Source organism: Carlito syrichta, unplaced genomic scaffold (assembly GCF_000164805.1).
Source record: "Carlito syrichta isolate Samal-C Ts95f unplaced genomic scaffold, Tarsius_syrichta-2.0.1 Scaffold145269, whole genome shotgun sequence".
In the NCBI taxonomy this organism is placed as follows: Eukaryota; Metazoa; Chordata; class Mammalia; order Primates; family Tarsiidae; genus Carlito; species Carlito syrichta.
In genome coordinates, this window is record NW_007089365.1 from 204942 (window position 1) to 223351 (window position 18410).

General features: G+C 42.9%; 1 protein-coding gene across 5 annotated transcripts in view; it reads right to left on the minus strand.

Annotated features, from left to right (window-relative positions):
• STX16 (syntaxin 16) overlaps positions 1–15566 on the minus strand; it is a 56589-nt gene extending 41023 nt beyond the window's left edge. For 2 of the 5 annotated variants that reach the window (XM_008050375.2, XM_008050387.2), the window contains exons 1-4: positions 15139–15316; positions 7640–7651; positions 549–656; positions 16–156 (exon numbers count right to left, since the gene is read on the minus strand). In XM_008050375.2, the coding sequence (XP_008048566.1) occupies positions 16–156; positions 549–656; positions 7640–7651; positions 15139–15270 (393 nt within the window). In that variant the 5' untranslated portion in view covers positions 15271–15316. Of the gene's footprint in view, positions 1–15; positions 157–548; positions 657–7639; positions 7652–15138 lie in introns of all 5 variants that reach the window. The other 3 variants (XM_008050388.2, XM_008050389.2, XM_021708738.1) reach the window with 3 other exon arrangements.
• Between the last annotated feature and the right edge of the window lie 2844 nt (positions 15567–18410).

An 18410-nucleotide genomic window follows, 5' to 3' on the forward strand; every position in this document is an offset into this window, starting at 1 on the left:
CGTGCACATCCTCACCTGCGTGATCTCTTGGGTGGTTATTTCAATGGCATGCTCCTCCTCACTGCTGTCATCCAGAGTGGGTCTGTTTAAATGCTTGTCATGCAGGCTGGCTAATTCTTTCATCTTCTGTTTAATCCGGCCAACATCGTACTGTATCTAAACAAATGAAGTCACCAGAACTCCACTGAGGCCTGGCAGGTATCTGTCTGCCTCCAAGGCAATTAGCTACACTCAGAACACAGAATTCCGTCTTCAGCCAACTTGTCGGCTTGCTGATACGTGAGCAACTTTTAATTCACGTTACCAGAATATCAAATACCATTCTTCCTCGTTGTATGGTTTTTCAATTTCTTTCTGTAATTCAGGTAGTTACCACCATTGTTAAAACTAAAGTCAAAATTATTAACACATTCAGACAACTTAACATAAAGCCAAAGTATTTCTAGAAACATATATTCAAGTGTAGTTAAATTAGTTTATATGGACATTCTTAAAATCTGTTTTCACATTTACTTAAATAAGGCAGCGTGAAACGAACATCCACTTACTTCATCCACTCCGTCCACCCACTTAGGAGGTGACCGCTTTGTCACACCAATTGCTGCTTCTGGGTCTAAGCTGATGCCTGACACCAGTGCCATGCGGTCATCGGCAAGCTACAGGGAAATAAAGGGACATGAAAAAATGATTCAAATTCAATGTAAGTCAGCATACTCTTACTCCCTTTTAAATGTTGCTCCCTGAAAAGATAGAGAAATGTAGGAGTAAATGCACTTGCCTGTATTTTAAACTTGCTTTTGATACTGCTAGGATTTGGAATTGTTTTCCTATCTTTTCATGCACCAGTTCTTAATTTCCTTGGGCATACTTGAGAACATGAATTTGACTTGATCTGGCTATAGAAATGTAATGAAAAAGTCAACAGAAGATCCTTAAAAGAAAGACCTCTTAGTACTAGGACTATGATAGAACAGCACGAACCTCAACAATTAACGTGATCAGATACAAGTCAATAAAACAAAACCAGTCTGTGAACGGAACTACTACAGAATTCCCAGCAGTAGCAAGTTTTCCTTATACACACTTATTGTGGAAATAGTGCTGACCAGTTATCCCCAACACATGGTCATTAACCATGTGTTAAAAATGTGTGAAACTGCCTAAAATGGTTAGCAAACTATCTATCATTTGACAAAAGCAATCCTTAAAATCTCAATGCAATCTTACACGGTCATTTCTTTTCTTCAGTTAAATGTCCACAGGCAACACTTTCCTTTATTTTGAAATGATATTGACGGTTCTTGTTTATTTTAACTGTATAGGATGCTGCTGCAGGAAGCGTTTAAGATGGGAGCGAAATCACAGTTTGGCAGTGTTAAGCTGTCGTCTTGCCGGGAGGCCTGAGCAGTTGAAAGCCTCCTGAATTACCCTCCGGAGCTCAGAATGTTTCAATGTCAGTTTCAAAAGATCCAAATGATCACCAAAATATAATGGAAAATAGTCTATAAACGTCCTTTATAGATAATACTTTGCAAATTTTCTAAATCACACATTAGAATTGGGTGAAGAATTCATATTATTTTCTTGCCTCTTCCCTGCATTTATCTAAATTTATTTTTTCATTCACTCAGTAAATATTCTGCTTTTTTAACAATAAAAGAAACAAAATTTAAAAATCTATAGATGAAGGGGAAAGACCATCACATAAGGAAAAACCTGGATCAAAAGAACTCTTCAAGCAATGGTTCCTAAATTCTGAACAGAGTTTAAGTAAAATTCCTAAGAACAAACTGGTATCTTCGTGACCCTCCTGTGCCCAGTGTGGCTTCGGCACTGCACATACATCCACTCAGGAGCACATCTTATGGGAGGACCATGGCCTGTTAACTGCTCCCAGGGCGTCTGGGAGCTGTGACTAAGTTCACCGGTGTTCGACCACCACATGGATGCCGCAGGCCCAGTGTCATCTCAGTTCTTACACAAATGAGGTGTCATCCAAACCCATACTGTCTGGGACCCAGAGACCGTGAAGTGGCAATTCTCGACTACCACTACCTTATGTTTGGTTTTAAGAGCTCACTAATAGAAACTGTACATTCTTTTTATTATCTTAATCCTCACAAAAACTAAGTGAACTAGGAATTATTCTTCCAACCTATAAATATGGAAATTGAAACTCAGAAAAGTTAAGTAGCTTGCCCAAGGTCATTGAGTGATTATGTGACAGATTAAAACCTGGGCCAGCTGATTCCAGAAGCCCCTTCCACCCTAGAAGCTGCCAATCACTCTGGCAGGTCCATGAAATATAACTGCAATTTGCTAAGAAAATGAATCAGGACAACACGCCATCAGATTAAAACAATAAAACATAGTACTTTGATTCATTTCCTACCAACTGCACCAGGGACCACGGGACAGGCTCTGAGCAAGCACATACCTGTTAGGAAAAGCCGTCCTCTCTCAGTGGCCACCTGTGGACAGACAGGAGGTATGCCCATTCCTCACAGGCCCACAGCAGGGGCCTGTCCCCAGGCAATCCCAGGCCAACTTGCTTATTCCTCTCAACACCCCTACTCCAGAGTCACCAAGAGGTACACAACTTCATGGAGCACACACTGACTATGCAGAGGAATAAACACACACCAGCTCCCAAAATCCTGCCCGCTATACAGCAGGTATGGACACAGTCATTGCTGGGCGAGAACTTGAACTCCAACTGTTTACACCAAGCAAAACCTAAATTGCTAAGGCACCTCTTCATGGGTCACAGGCTTTCCCCTATGCCAGTTTATTATCTGATCTACCATATTTTATTACTATATTATATTTCAATAGAGCAGTAATAATAATTTATTTTATTTATTGATTTTCATGCTTAAACTCATGATCTTCTTTTGTACTGTTTTCACTGTTTACTAAAACACATTGAACTAAAAAGATACATAGACAGATAGTATCTCTCTATCTAAATTTCCCTGCATTGTGATTAGTATCACTTTTATCCAAAACAAATAAGAAATTATAAACCACATATGAAAACCAGTTGAAATGGATTCAATTCTTTGAAGCAGTACTTAATCCTACACAATAAATGTGTTCCTGCCAAATTAGATGAAAACAAAACTGGGGAGAACATCCTCGCTTATCTTAAGAGTCCTAAGGTAGCTTGCTAACGAGGAGACCCCCACACGAAGGGCACAGACACCAGTCCACACAGCCAGCTCCAGCTGCCTACATGCGGCACGAGGATTTTGCCAATAAGACAGAACAGCTGATTCTTTGGGGATGCAAACTGTAAGCAGCAAATAACTTGTCTTCTTTACAATATAGTCTATAGCTATAGTTCATCATGATAAAGAAATGCTATCCTACTGAGAAGAAATGGGTGGTTTCTTCCAGTGGCATGGATCCATGATGTGTGCCTCAGTACACGCTGTTAAAAAAAAAAAGACTACGCTTTCGAAAAGAAAACATAACTGAAGATAAATGTCAACTATCTGAAGTTAGAACAAACGTGAAGATTTAAAAAACATTTTAAGTGCAAAATAATCACCTTGCAACTTTAGCAACCTCGCTTCCCATGTAAAAGCACATTTCTTATTTGGTGAAGAGCCAGTGTATATACCACTTTCCAAGCTGCCATCCTAGTCCATACAGACCTCAAAGAAACAGTCAGATTTCTAATTCTCCTTACTTATCCTTGCTGAATTTCAACTCGGTTCCCCTCCAAATATATGATGCTGATTATTGAAGTTTTTTAAAAATGAATTTGTGCATCTGAAGTAAAAAATAAATTAAAATTTTAAATAAAAATTGTACTTATGAGAATTAAGGATTCTTGTCTCTTTGGTTTGTACTCCCATCCCCTAAGAACTATGGGGTCTACTAACCTAACCCAGAGACACCACTCCTGAGGAAAATGCAGAATAATTTGAACAGATCCTCAAAACACATACTCAGACGGCTCTCTTGCCAGTCTCACTACAGTTATTTTCTGCCCTTGATTCACTTTAGACACTGACACTTGTCCCTTAAAGAATACCAGACAGTATGGACAAGTTCTTGATCTATGGAAGGAACACATTCTCTCATTCCCTCCCTCTCTCTCACACAAATCTTGCTGTTCCAAATAGGCAGCCTTCCTGCTCTTACAAAACCCTGCCTGAGTGAAGGCTGACTGAGTGTAGTACATGAGTAAGGAAACAGCAAAGCCTCTACTGAGACTGGAAAAGTCAGATACACCTCCTACCCTTCTAAAAAAATAAACTAAGTTTAGCCATAACGCATTGGTAATGAGAACAATACTGACAATTCTGGACTGTCTGTGGCAATGAACATTTTAAAAACCCAGAAGGGATGTTGAAAATAACAGCCTGGCAACTCTTGCTTCCATGTGAGCCTCTGGGAGCGCATATGATGAAGTTAGACCACACGCACGACCCACTGGGCTCAGGAGAGCCGCAGCTTCGTTAATAGACAATTAGGCTTAGGGAACCTCGGCTTATTGGAGGAGTGAATAAACATGTGGATAAAAGAGAACTGGGGGAGGGGGGAAGTCAGCACTGAATTATTTTAAACCTGTGACAAATTTAAAAAATAATTACCTTTTCTAATCATAAAATTAATAGTCAAATACTTTTTAAACTGTACAAAAAATATACAAATACAAAACCTGAGAATCACACTACCCTGATGCTGTAGGTTTCACTAATTTTCCTTTTTTTCCTTAACTAATAAATAAACACTTGGGAAAAAAGGGAAGAAGCAACACATATCACCTGTCTTCTGCCAATACTGTCCTAAGCACTTCTCCTGGTTTGGACTCTCTCAGTCCCAACAATTCTTTTACAAACAGGAACTGAGGTCCAGCCTGGCTTAAAGGCCTTCCCCAGGCTGTATGCCAGGCTAGGCTCTCCCAAATGCCCTTCCTAGCCTGTGTGGTTTGGGAGCTTGACATTTACATCTTGTAATTGTTTGATAGTTCCTATTTTGAATTTTAAAACTCTCAAACTTGGGAGATTATTTTGCCCTAAGAGGAGAAGCAGATTAAAGGCAGAGGCCCAAGGAGAGGTCAGATCCTTCCCTAGTGAGAGGAGTCCCTCACTTAGCATCTTCTAAGAGGAATGCAGAGTGGCATCCCCAGGCTGCTGGATCTGAGTAGGAGAATGACAAATGAACAGGGACAGACAGCCTGCAGGACGCCCCTGAGTGAGCAGGAGCCATCAGGTGTCTTGACTTTGGGAGGCCCAAGAGATGTGCATTGGGGATGTTTGCTCAGGCCTCACCTACAGAGGGGTGGCAGCCACCTAATCCACTCCAGGGCCGGGAGACACTCTGTTCCGAGAAGACACTAATTCAGAGCCGACTCCAGCCTTGGGAAGGACTCTGGACACCAACGGCATCCCAGCTCCTAGTTGGCAGCCAGCACCTCAAGTGATGAACATACAGTTACAGTCTGCTGAATGAGCCAACAACACAAGGGTGGAATGAATGAATGATGAAACTAAAGTGTGTTCTGTACAATTCCGGAAGCTATACTGCATGAAAAACATCATGGGGCTGGACAAAAAAGGAAAAGAGGCGAGAGAAACGTGCAAGGGAACAAGGTGGCTGTGAGCGTGGGGAGCAGCCTGACCCCCACAGCATGTGAGGGGCTGTGGGCAGAAGGTGGCTCTCCTGCAGGGTCTCCGATCTCAAAGCGTGACCCCCATCTAAGCCCTCGAAGGCTGAGCATAAGAAAAGCAAAGGGGCCTGCCAAGTTCACACAGCACACAGCCAGTTTCTGGAACATGCTGCCAGAAAAGCACAGGGAAGATGGGAAACAGTTCAGATAGCAGACCCCTAAAAGTCATCAGGATCACTAGGGGTTTCTCCTTGGAAAACCACTCACTGCTTCTTCAACTCCAACGGGTCTGTTATGTGTTATTCCCCCTACACTTCCCTTTGGGGTCATCAGTTCCATCTTTCCACACTGCTTAGTAAGCAGCAGCCTCCACTCCAACCTCTCGTCTGATCCCACAGTGCCTGCTCTCAGCCCCTGTGCCATTTAAAAGTTGGATCAGCAAAACCATCCATGGCCACTGTACCCCAGAGATACTCGCCTCTCCAGGGTCCAGCTGGGTGCTAGCACCAAGGTTCCCGAATGGGACAGGAAACCTGGTGTGGGAATGACCATCACACCTGGTTCCTTGAGCTTCCAGCAAGGGTTTGTTTTTAAATATGAATTGTTTTTTAGTGACAAAGTAATAGACACACATGGTTTAAAAAAAATATATCCACCCCAAGAAAGGATCTTCAATGGAAAGGAGGTTTCTTTTCTACCCCAGACTTTTCTTGGGTGGTATCCACTGTTAACAGTTTCTTGTATATCTTTTCTGAAACACAGAAGCATACATGTGAATTATCTTTAAATTTTAAAAAAGGGCAGTTTTTCTTTTTTGACAAACTTGCCCATAGCAGGTCTTTCTGCCATGAATCTTCCTTTCTCCTTCTCTTCTTCTTGCTAATAAACTCTGTTCTAAAACTAAAAAGAAAAGGAGGGGAATAATAGAAATCCCATAATCCATGCTGCTTTGCATTTAGCTTCCCTCCTTCCTAGTGGTGTGTCTGGGAGCCCATTCTATGGTGGCTTCAGAGATGGGCTTTACTCTCCAAATGCAAGAGTCTCAGGGATGCTCGATCACTAATTTAAACAGTTTCCAATGAAGGCTATTTCAGTTGTGCTCAGTCTAACTATCAACTATCAACTAGTTAAGGGTTTTAGAATGCACAGGTAGACCTTAATCTACTAGTTAGGACCCCACTGTCATCCTACTCCCACTTTACTATTCACCCTTCTAAATTAAAATAAACAAAAAAACTCCCCCCTCCATGACTCTATTCAAAAGGACTACACTCAGGAAAAATATTTTTATCCCTTGTTGCTGAAACTGATAATAGACACTTTTATCCCTTATTGCTGAAACTAATAATAGACACAAACACTAACAGCAGTTTAATCTCATTTTTCCTCAGTCCTTTTACTAAGGCTACTAAAATCAAGTGCTTTGAATACATACACTCTAGACCCTGTGGGCGAGATGCTACCAAGTAATGAAAAGGCCAAAAGCACACTGCTAGGACAGACCCATGTGAATATCAGCTCCAGAAGCACAGGCGGTGTCACTTATCCCAGACACGAATGACCAGGAGGACTCTCCGGGCATCAGTCCTGCTTACTTGGGGCCTTCACAGATACCTTGGCCTACAGTCTACCTAAGCAAGTGCAACACTCATCTTCAGAAATCAGGAAGCTACAGACATAATCCCCAAAACAATCTGGTTTACTTCAAGTTCAAGGAAATATTCAACCTCTACTGCTTCCAAAGTTGAGACACTTTCCTAAGAGTAATATACAATGTTCCAAAACCCTTTTCTAAATTATCAGTTCATGTGATGTGAAAATATATTAAACAAGTTATAAGTATTGAATTGTTAAACACAATTATAAAGCAATCAAAATAAAGGCTAAAATATTTATAAGCCCTGTTAGCATTTTATATATGAGCAAAGACTTCAGAAGAATCAGGTATTCTTACAGACTAAAAGAATCAGGTATTCTTACAGACTAAAACATACAAAAATATTCAAAACACAATACCTCATCCAGCTCCTGAAGAGACATGTTGTTTCCATCAGTCCCATCCAGTTAGGGATAGCAAAAAGAAGCATGGGACAGACAGACAAGGCATGGTCAGTTGAGAGAACACTGAGATTTTGAGCAACTCTAAGCTGACTAAAAATAAAGGCATTTTTTAAAGTCCTCCTCTTGATTCTTTCTTCTTAAAAATAAGCTACATCAATATACATTTTTATTTTTATTTACTGTGGTTGTTTTGGAAACCAGAAAAAACAGTAAATAACTGTAAATATTAAAATGCATTACAAACAGAGAACACACACTTGGTTTCATTTCACAAAAATACACTGTTAATCTGTTTCATAAACACCAAATATCACATATAATACCACATTCTAAATTTTCCTTAGGAAGATAAAATAAGACAGCAAAGCTAAAATGCATCTTTGCCATGTCAAATCAATGTATATTTTAACATGTAGCCCAGCCTTGCAAATGTACAAAAAAATTAAAATAAAGTAAAAACGAACAACCCACAAATATTGCCCACAGCGGTATTCAGATCACATGTGAGTGGCCACATATGTAAGGTCTGCAAATTAAATCCCACAGACACGGCTTCAGCCCTGGTAATGCGAGAGCTGAGAATCCACTCTTTCCCAGAGAGAGACACAGGTGGCAAAATAAAAGAAAAACTCTTACCATTTGCTTGGTATGTATTAGTATTAGCTAGAAAGCACACTGTTACTTATAAAAGCAAGCAAACAAGACAAAACAAAAGATAAGAAGAGTCTGTTGTTGTTGTTGTTTTAAAGGGAAGTAGAAAGGGAGAAGCATGACACCGGGGGTTAAGTTTCAATTTAGAACTAAGGATTTCTTTTTTAGATCAACGTGGAACTCTATCTTCTGAACAGACATTTACTAATGATAGATAATCTAAACAACTAGGTCTTTTTTTGTACATATTGATCACTAAAATAATTAGTGCTGAATTTCAATAATCAACTGTGTTGATTTTTTAATGTTTAGCAATACATTTAGAAAATAACAAACATAACTCTCCTATTTAAAAATTAATAGTGCAAATGAAGCTAGCCTATCAGGGCCAAAAAATATTATTAAACAATGACAGCAATTAAATTGTAATTAAACAACAGTTCTTCACATAAAAATTCAATCAAGTGACGATCTAGAAAGCTGGAAATCCTCCTCGCTCCTTCTGCACTTATTCGGAGAGCAAAAGAGCGTTAGGCTCACACACATACCCTGCCATAAGAGTAGAAGATATTAATAAAGACAGTGGCAAATGGAAATCTGATCTAATTACCTTTTTACTTTAAAAAGAAAATAAATTAAGTTTGCAGCAAGAGAACACTGCAGTCTTTTATTGACAAAGCCCGATGCCAGGCCAAGCCCCCCAGGATCTCATCCTCCTCCCTTGCTGCAGCCGCTCCTCGGCTTTTCATATTTGCACAAAGTACTACTGCAAACCTCGGGTGAAGCCTCTGCCACACATAAGCCTGTCTTCTTGGTATAGTAGCCAAGCACACACACCTAGATCTTTTGATTTCTACAATTATTAGTTGCTAAGAGGTGAAATCAGAATTGGGATCCTAGAGCTAGAAACAACTCTTTTCTCACAAATAAGAAAACTGAGCTTTAAGATGTATAACTGCTTGCCTGAAGCAACTGAGCTCCATGATGGGGAGCATGAGGCCAGACCCAGGCATTCTGGCTGCTTTCCACCCAGCCTCCAGCTTCTCTAATTGTATTAACAACTCAAGGAATTCCCTGTGATGGGCTGCTACTGCCACACCACGTTAGGAACTGAATTCAGGTCATCTTTCCAAAGACCACTCCTCCCTATTTTACTACTTAGAAACAGAAAGCTTTCAAAACTCTCCTCGCCACCAGATTACCAGGAAATTTGGTCAAGACCTGAATTAAAACATTTAGAACTACCATCAGGAAAGACCAAAATAAAGCCAAATGAAAACACGTTACTACACATCATCACCTTCTAAATCTTTATAATGTCTAAATCAGGGTTTTTGACCTGCCAATGGCATGCAATCAAGCAAATACTGAAAACTCCAAGTAGCATGTGGAATTTATAGTCTAAAGGACTTTCTACATAAAACTGAAAAATAAGTGGAAACCCATCTGTGTTTACTCAGGAAGTCTGGAAAAGTTGAGCAAAATGCATTGGAAATACAGGTCTATGCTATAGTGATATTTACTTTATTTCCATTACTGCCAAAATAAAAGTTTGCTTCACTTTTATCCAACAAAGTACCCTTATTCTCAAAGTAAGCCTCACTGCTCAAATGGAATCTTTAAAAGCAGAAAAGCAAATAGATCTAAAGAGAAATATATAGTGATTTCATACTTGGATTCTAAAGACAGAGAACTAATTTTCCAACAGACTCAGCCTGGACTAAAATTTGGAACCTTCAATATGCAGGTTAAAATGGACTATGTAAGGTTATAACATGAGATAAGGAAAGATGCCAGCCTAGTGCAAGGAAAAAACTTGGTTGAAACAATAGGTCCTTCCAGTTTCCAGGATCTGCAGCACAAGTCCTGGGAAACATGGCAACACCAGTGAGGCCCAGGAGGTGAGCACAGGGCTCTGACACCAGCCTTGCCAGAGTACCCATCACAGACCCTGAGCCATTAGGTGGATGACTTGGGGTCAGTTTCCTAACTCCTCTAAAACCTGCTTCCTCGTGGTATCAGGAGAAAAACAACAGCACCCATCTGACAGGACATTGTGAAGATGAACGGAACTTACACATGGAAAGGGCTTAGCCCGGAGCTGGCACACAGTAAGCTCTCAATACATCTTAGCTAATATTGTAGTCAAGACTGAGTAAGGACCTCGGGTTTCTTACCATAGTTAATCCTTAACTTCTTTTTTTCCTAAAGCTCATTTTATTAAAAATAATGTGCTAGTTACAAACGAATCTAAGACCAATGAACTCTAGCTTCCAATTATAGATTATGCATTATTTTAAAGCACAGTGTAGATTAGGCAGTCAACACTAACAAAATAGCTCCAACCCCCATACCAGACCATTGCAAAAGACCAAATCTGTAAAGAGCTTCATCAGATTAGAAGAACAACTCAGCATCTACTTTTCATTCATTCATTTTAAAACTTTACAATTTTTTTGAGTTACTATTTAATTTCATAAATCCATTTCAGCTGCCTATAACTGCTTTAAAAACTGCACTTGGCCGATATAATATCAAAGTTACTCTTGTACAATATTGGGTCTACTTCTAAAGATTTTTGTCAGTAACCCTGAGTTGATAGCCACATGCTGTTGTTGACTATGGATTTCTCCTGTTCAAATTAAAGCAAAGGTCAGGAGAAGCAATGTATTAAAACAGAACTTGAGAAAATACTGAACTGACAGGGCCACTAGAAATCACCTAACTCAAAACCCTCAATTTACAAATGAGGCAAAAGATGTCCAAAAAGATTAAAAGCTTGCCTAAAGACACCTTTGAGTCCACAGCGGAATGGGACTTAGCTCTCAATTCCCAGACGTACAGTCCACTGCTCTTGCCTTTATTTCCCGCTGCCCCAAGGCACAATGAGGGGGCAACCCAGACAGAGGCCAAAACAGAATGGACGAGAAATGCCAGCAACTACATCGTGCTGACAGTGTAAAATCAAACCCCAGTCCATCTTTGACAATTACTTTTACTAATATCAACACAACCAAGAACACAAATAAGTAGAATTGTGTTCAGTTCTGGGTGCTGAACTTCACAAAGGATATAGAAAAACTAATCATTCATAGGAAACAAACTTCATGCTGGGCCGGGAATGCTAGCGGGTTATCATACGGAAGAAAAAGACAAGGCTTCTCAGGGGCCATAGGGGCGCGACTAGAACTGAGACAACATGAGAGGAGATACACAGCTGACTCTAACACAGGCAGAGATGCTTTGTAGTAAAAGATGTGCAGTGACTTGCTGCTGGAATTTCCTACCGCTGTCTCAGAACCTGCTCCAGCCAGGCAGGCAGATGGGGGTCATCACACATGCTGATGATGGACCAAATGACCTCTCGGTCCCTCCTGGCCCTCAAGACTCTGTTTGTTTGGCTACTGCGTGTCCTCCTTAAATTCCCATGCATTTGTGATCTCTTCGCCTGAATGCTGTGCAAACCTATATGAACATACAGGTGCATACAATAACCCCACCACTGACAACAACTAGCCTCTAGTTTTTTCCCTCAAACTAGATGCAAAAAAACGCGAGTTTCAATTTTCTGAATGATACGGCTTTAGGTATGCTTTGTTTTGAGACACACATACACACCACTTTGCATTGATTTCTGCATCTTTTTCCTCAAATAAGGATGTCAACATGCAGGATCACAATTTTTTAAGAAATCTATTATTTTAGTTGTGATTTATCTGTAGGATGACAAATATACCAAGATCAACCTCTACAGCTTTTTCTTCTGATTAGAAACTTAACATTTCAGGTCGTGATTTTTAAAATTAAGTTAAACTCTCAGGTCTAATTACTTCCTTCTTAATTGCCTGAGTTTTAGATGTATATTTACAGATTTTCTCTTTTAATTGTTTTGCTTTACTATGACGAATATATTTCTAAGTTTCTATTTTAAAATTTTCAAGCATACAGAAAAGTACGTAAAACAGTATAATGTCCCTTCATACATTCATCACTGGAAAGAACAATTCATAATATTTTGCCTTATTTGCTTCCTCTATTTCTAGGAGGCTTAAGTACTTAAGTAAGATATCCTGACACTTCACTACTAAACATTTCAGTAGGCATTGCTAGTAAAATTAACAAATTTAATTAATTAGTTTAATTAATAGTTGCTTAGTATCACCTAAATACCTAGTCCGTATTTGAATTTGACAGATATAGTTTTGTTTGATTTGCTATGCAGTTTTGAAATTTTAAAGTCAGAAACAAGATTTAAAATTTTTAATGAGTCAAATTGCAGTGAAAAAATCTCATGAGTTATTCAACAGTTTTTAAAAATTGTGTCAGACATGGTTTTTTCTCCAAAATGTTTATAATGCTCTTCCAACTTTCAAAAAAAGTTGAAAAAAATTATGACCTCTAGTTAGCATGCTAGCATCTTGCCATATTTGTGTGTGTGCGTGTGTGTGTGTGTGTGTGTGTGTGTAGGAATCGTTTAAGTAAAATCACTTGTTAAGCAACCTAAAGATGTAACACTTCACCCCTAAACACTTCAGAAATTTATGACATGCCATGCGGTTTTTAATGCACACAATTAAAATATATAAATGTGTGTTTTATTTTTAAATTCTAACTTAGGCAAACTATTTTTGTTAGATTGCAAAACCTATTGTTTAGGTATTCTAAATTGACTACAAGAATTCCTTTTAAGGATCTGAGAAAGATTCTAAATGGTTACATTACTAAAAGTATCAACATTTTAAATAGTATGACATATAGAAAATTTTTGTTAGTGTTCTACATGGACATGTATTTTTAGTTGGATTAGAAATCTATTTTTAAAAACCGAGAGTCAGCTAAATATATCTACATTTCCCGACACCTATTTTTCCAAACTGTACGCTTTCACTATCCATTTGTAATTATTTTACTTAGCTCATATATTTTTTTAAAAATTGTCTTTCTTAGAAAATAATTTTAAAAGAGAGTCTGATCCAGAGATGCACTTGTTAAAAGCTTCCCGTCTCAGACAACAGGTTCTTAAACTGTCTGACTTAATGATTTAAAAAAAAAAAAATCACATTACCCAAAGGTTCTGGGTGTGTTGAACCTTGTATGATTAAAAATTTGAAAGCAATACGGTTTTCAATTAATACAAATGGATACAACAGAAATATTAATGTGAATCTTAATTGTGTTTTTTTCCCCCACGAAGTAGCAGAAAATAGTCATTTAAGGAACATGTTTTTTAGTTATTTAACATAACTAAAGTTCTATTGAGGAATTGTATTTATTCAATTTCTGCTCTCTATTTCTTGACGTATTACAGTACACTTCAAAATTAGTGCTAGAATTATCCCGTTTTCGTGCTAACAGATATCTTTACATTTAGTTCAATATAATGCTATTTGTTTCAGCTTGTAAAATCCCTATGAAAACCTACAAATTCTTAAGTAAATCAAAACCCAAACGCACTTCCACTCCGTCCCTATTTTCTATGCTTTTTGACCTGAGTTTATATGCTTTTGTTCCTGAAACTGCTCACACAGCTTAAATCGCGTTTCTATGAGTAAAATGGCCAAAGACATTTTCCACTTGCGACTTACAAAAAGGAAAAACTGTTCTTGCAGACGTTGTCTTTGTAGGCATGTCAATAGTCATGACACATGGCATAATTTTTCTAAAACATTTAGATAAAATCACAAAGAAAAAAAAAGCCATATACATCCTAAGAGGTAAAATAAGTGTGGGATTTCCAAAACTGTATATTTCAAGTATAATTCCCAAGAATCTGGTTTTGGAATGACTATTCCCTCATGCTCCAATGCTGCTTCCATTCAAACCAAATCTGTTCACAGCAGGTAGCCCCCACTACAATTAGTTTCATAACTTCACTTTTCAATTGAAGATATTACAGAGCTAATAATCAGTCTTGCACAGATCATCCAGACCCACCTCCTTATTTAACTAGAGCAGTAAACTGAGGCTCCGAAAGTTAGCCCCCATTAAAAACAAACAAAAACCAGTAATTATCCCAGGACGTCCCTAAGAAACTACTGTTAGGTTAACTAAAGGTGTTGGTTAATAAAATAATTGTTTAAAGTGCTATTTTTGGGAGTTAATTTTCACATACACATCATGCTTTTTAAAAAGTTTGAAGGAGAGAAAAGCTTAATTTCCTGTCTGGGAAATGGAAAACGAAGAACCTAGCACCTTACAGTCTCACAGAGCCCCCAGGAAAAACAGTGAAGCAATTATTCATAGGAAACACAGCCACACAAAGGGCTACGAAGCCATTAAAAGAAAATAGGCGGAAAAAAAAAAAAAAAACAAAACCCAAACAAAACAACATCACAACTCCTTCCTCTGGGGAAGGGAGTCATTCATTTGCAAGGATTTGCTGCAATCCGGCCATCAGAGCCAAACTGAGGCTCACTATTGGGGGATGGAGACGGCTTAAAACAAAACAAAACAAAACAAAACAAAAAGGATTCAGAAAGGTCCAGAACTTCCAAATCTCAGTGTTAAAAACATATGTAAATTGCAGGCAGCCCGTCGTGCAGTGACGACCGACGGTGGGAGGGGAGGAGGGGCTGCGGAAGTGAGATGGGAGGGCAAGGCAGAGGTGGAGTAGGGGCCTAACACTGGTTTCCCCCATCCAGGGTTATAGATGCCCCCTGACCCTGGCCAAGAGACCTTGCATTTCCCGTTTATTCTTAGTCTTATTCTTCTTTTTTTAAACAGAGAGACAGACAGAGACAGACAGACAGGCAGAGCCGCAGTGCACACGGTGCGTGTGTCGGAGAGGCCGCCGGGAGACTCACCGCAGCAATGCTACGTGAATGCAGAGGGCTGGAGGTGGTGTGACTACTCACTTGCTCGGCTAACAGCTGCCGGTTTTGGATGGAATTATTCCGCAACAACAAGAAAGCGTCGGTTAAACGCCTGGTGGCCATGTCTCACCCTTTGTGACCCCCCTCTCAGGGGCCCCCCGCCCACTTATAGTCCTGATTGATTCACTTTCTTTCTCTTGAACTGGCCCAGCTGGCCCACCCTTTCACAGCAGCCTCTCCTCACGAGGCCTCAGGTCTTCAGCCAAAAAGGCGCAGCTTTGCGCTTCGCCAAAGCGCAAAGACCCCTCCCCAAATAACCAGCTAGGCTTTCCAATTGTCTGACTCCCCCTACCCAAGGCCTGACTCAGATCTCTAAGCACTTGAATCCCCCCAATCCTTGCTTAGCGAGCCAACGTCCCAGAGACCCCACCCCAATCCAACCTCAGATCTACAAGCGTCTAACTCGCCAATCCGGCTTTGGACGGGGAGGCCCTGAAGCCCCCTACTCCCCTTAGTCCCTGAGACCCCCGAAGATCTTCGCTCCCTACCCCTAACTTGGCTTCTAAGCGTCTAGCATATGCCCTGCGGCGTGGCTCTGACTCAGTTTCCCCTCCAGAGGCCTGGCCTGGGCCCTCTTTGGACAACCCGCGCCGGGCCTGCGCCCTGCGCTCCTCAGGCGCCTGCAGCTCCCTTCTTCCGAGAGCCTCGTCTGAGCTGCTGAGGCCCTGCCCGACCTCCTGACCCCTCCTTTCCTGGGCGGCCTGGTCCTGCACTGCCAGCAGGCTGCCGGCCTGCAGGAGGACAGCAGGGCCTGCCTCCCCGACCTCCTCACTCCTCTTCTCCGGCTCCCTCCATCCCGGGATCTGACTGCAGCTCAGCCCCGGGCCGTTTCCGTGCTGTGGTCCCGGGTTCTGGCGTCCCCCCTGGCCCTCTTCCTGTCCGTCTCTCGCGAGTGCCCCCCTGCGACGCTCGCAAGCCTTGCTCGCTGCGTTCCGGGCGCGGGAGCTCCCTGCCCCGCTGGCCCCAGGCGCGGGAGCGCTCCTCCCTCTCCCGGGGTGCTCCCAGGGTGCCCCATTTCCCCTTCCCAGACTGGGCCCAGACACTAGAAGCAGGCGAGCTGGCCGGCGCGGGCCTCGGGAGCGTGGCCTCCCGGCTGCAGAGCGCCGCCAGCGACTTTGGCGCCCGCTCTAGAGTGGAAGTTGCGCGGCAGGCAAATTTGGGCGCCGTAAGAGCGGAGCGTCGGCGCGGGAGGAAAAGTGAGGGACGACTGCCTCTGCAGGCCGAGCACGCTCCACTGCAGGCGGCCGCTCGCTTTTTTATTTTTTTAACTCTGAAAAAAAGATGTATCCGAAAAACAACCAAGAAAAAAAAAAAGGAAGCGAGAGCTCGGGTCGCGTTGCTGCCCGCGCCCGGGGTCGTGGGGGGCCCCTGCCCTCTCCAGCGGCCGCGTTCTGTAGGGGGCACTACAGGGTTGTGGGAATCTCAAGTGGGAAAGTTCCCCGAAAACTTTGGCACACCCCCCGCCGCCCCCCGGAAGAACTTTGTCATCTGTTTGGGCCCGTGCGCCGGCGTGCTGGGCCTCGCGCCCCCCGTCTGGTTTCCCCCTGGTCTAGGGCTGCTCGCGCTCGCACCCCGACACGCCCCCCGGGACCAGGTCGGCGGGGTCCGGGCTAGGGCTCCGAGAGGCCGCGTCAGGCTCCAGCCGCCCGGGCCCGAGCGAGGCGACCAGAGCCAGGCGGCAGCCCCACCACGGAGGCCCGCATCCGGCTGGGACCCGCCTGCGAGACCCAAGCCTGAGCCGCCTGGCCGGGCGCACCGCCCGAGCGGGTCGGGGTCGTGGGCGCGGGGTCTGGCTAGGGACTTCGCCTTCCCGGGGCTGCGGGTCCGGCTTGGAAGTGGGGCTTCGACCCAGGTTCGTGGCCTTGCAGAGCCGGGAGCGGACCCCAGCGCCTGCCTTTGTTTGTGCATTGAGCAAACTTCACACGCACGCGTGTGTTTTCCGCGCGTTTCCCGTGTGCTGAACGCTTGCAAACAGGGATTCCACCCGGCGACACGAAGCCGGTGCCGCTCACCCAGGGCCCCAGGCCGGCCGGCAGCATCCGCGGGGACCTTAGGGAGGTGGGAAGGGGAGCGCCGGTGACCCCATGTGCTCGTTGTCTAGCAGAGAATGCTCCGGCGCCTTCGTTGTGCAACTAAAAATTAATGTAAAAAAATGTCGTTGGGGCAAGTAACAAAATGCTCAGAATAAAAAATATAGACTCGAGAGAGCCAGCGAGCAAGGCTGGCGAGAGCTTCTGGGTAGGGAATGGAAACAAGAAGCTGCGCGGAGGGAGAGGCGCTTGCTCCGGCATTCTGCGGCTGGGGACGATGCTCGGGCGACAGGAGACCTCGCTGCGGCGCGACACCGCGGACAGCCGAGGCTGCCTGGGTCGCGCGGGAGGCTGCAGGGTCGCCAAGGCGGCCCCTCCAAAGACACAGGCCCAGGGGAGGGAAATCTGGGGAGCCTAGGCGTGGACCTCCGGGCTTAGAGCGACACCCTGGGAAATATTTGCCCAGTGGGGGAGAGCTCTGTTTTCACACGGCGGCCGACCCACTCACCCCGCTTTCGAGATCTGACCCCAGGCACGGGACCAAGCCCCTTCCCCACTCCTCCCCCCTTCAGGGGACAAGTATTTGTAAACAACAACCGAGCAGGTTTTTAGTAAGCACATCAGATTAGAAACATGGTCCTCACTCTGTTCCTTTCTCAATCACTCATCACCTTGCAAAGCGGGGACTGGATTACTTCTGACTCGCTCCCCTGGGCTAGAACGTGATCCTCCTACGCAGTGGCCGTGTTTTATTCATCTTTGTACCCACCGCCATCTCCTCTGGCTTGGAACAGGCTCCGGATACATGTTTTTAAATATGTGCATGAATGAATGAGAAACCCGAGATTTCGTCCCCAAACTCCCTGACCTCCCTGGAGTGACTTTAAGCCTTTAGAACCCTTATCTGTTAAGAAAGAGAAAAAAATGGGGTTTTCATGATCTTTGTAATCCGTGCCCTGTCTACCTCTCCGGGCTTATTGTGAGGATCAAATAAGATAAGTGAAAACGTTTTGTAAACTACCAGGTGCTGAGCAAATATTATATAGGATAGTTATCCATTCATTCCCTCTGTTCAGGAAGCTTAACAAAGTAATTCCTGGTCTTGTGTTTCAGCAGATAGTGGTCGCCCTTCCTGGTCAGTCTTAAATATTTATTACAGGACAGTCTCATTCT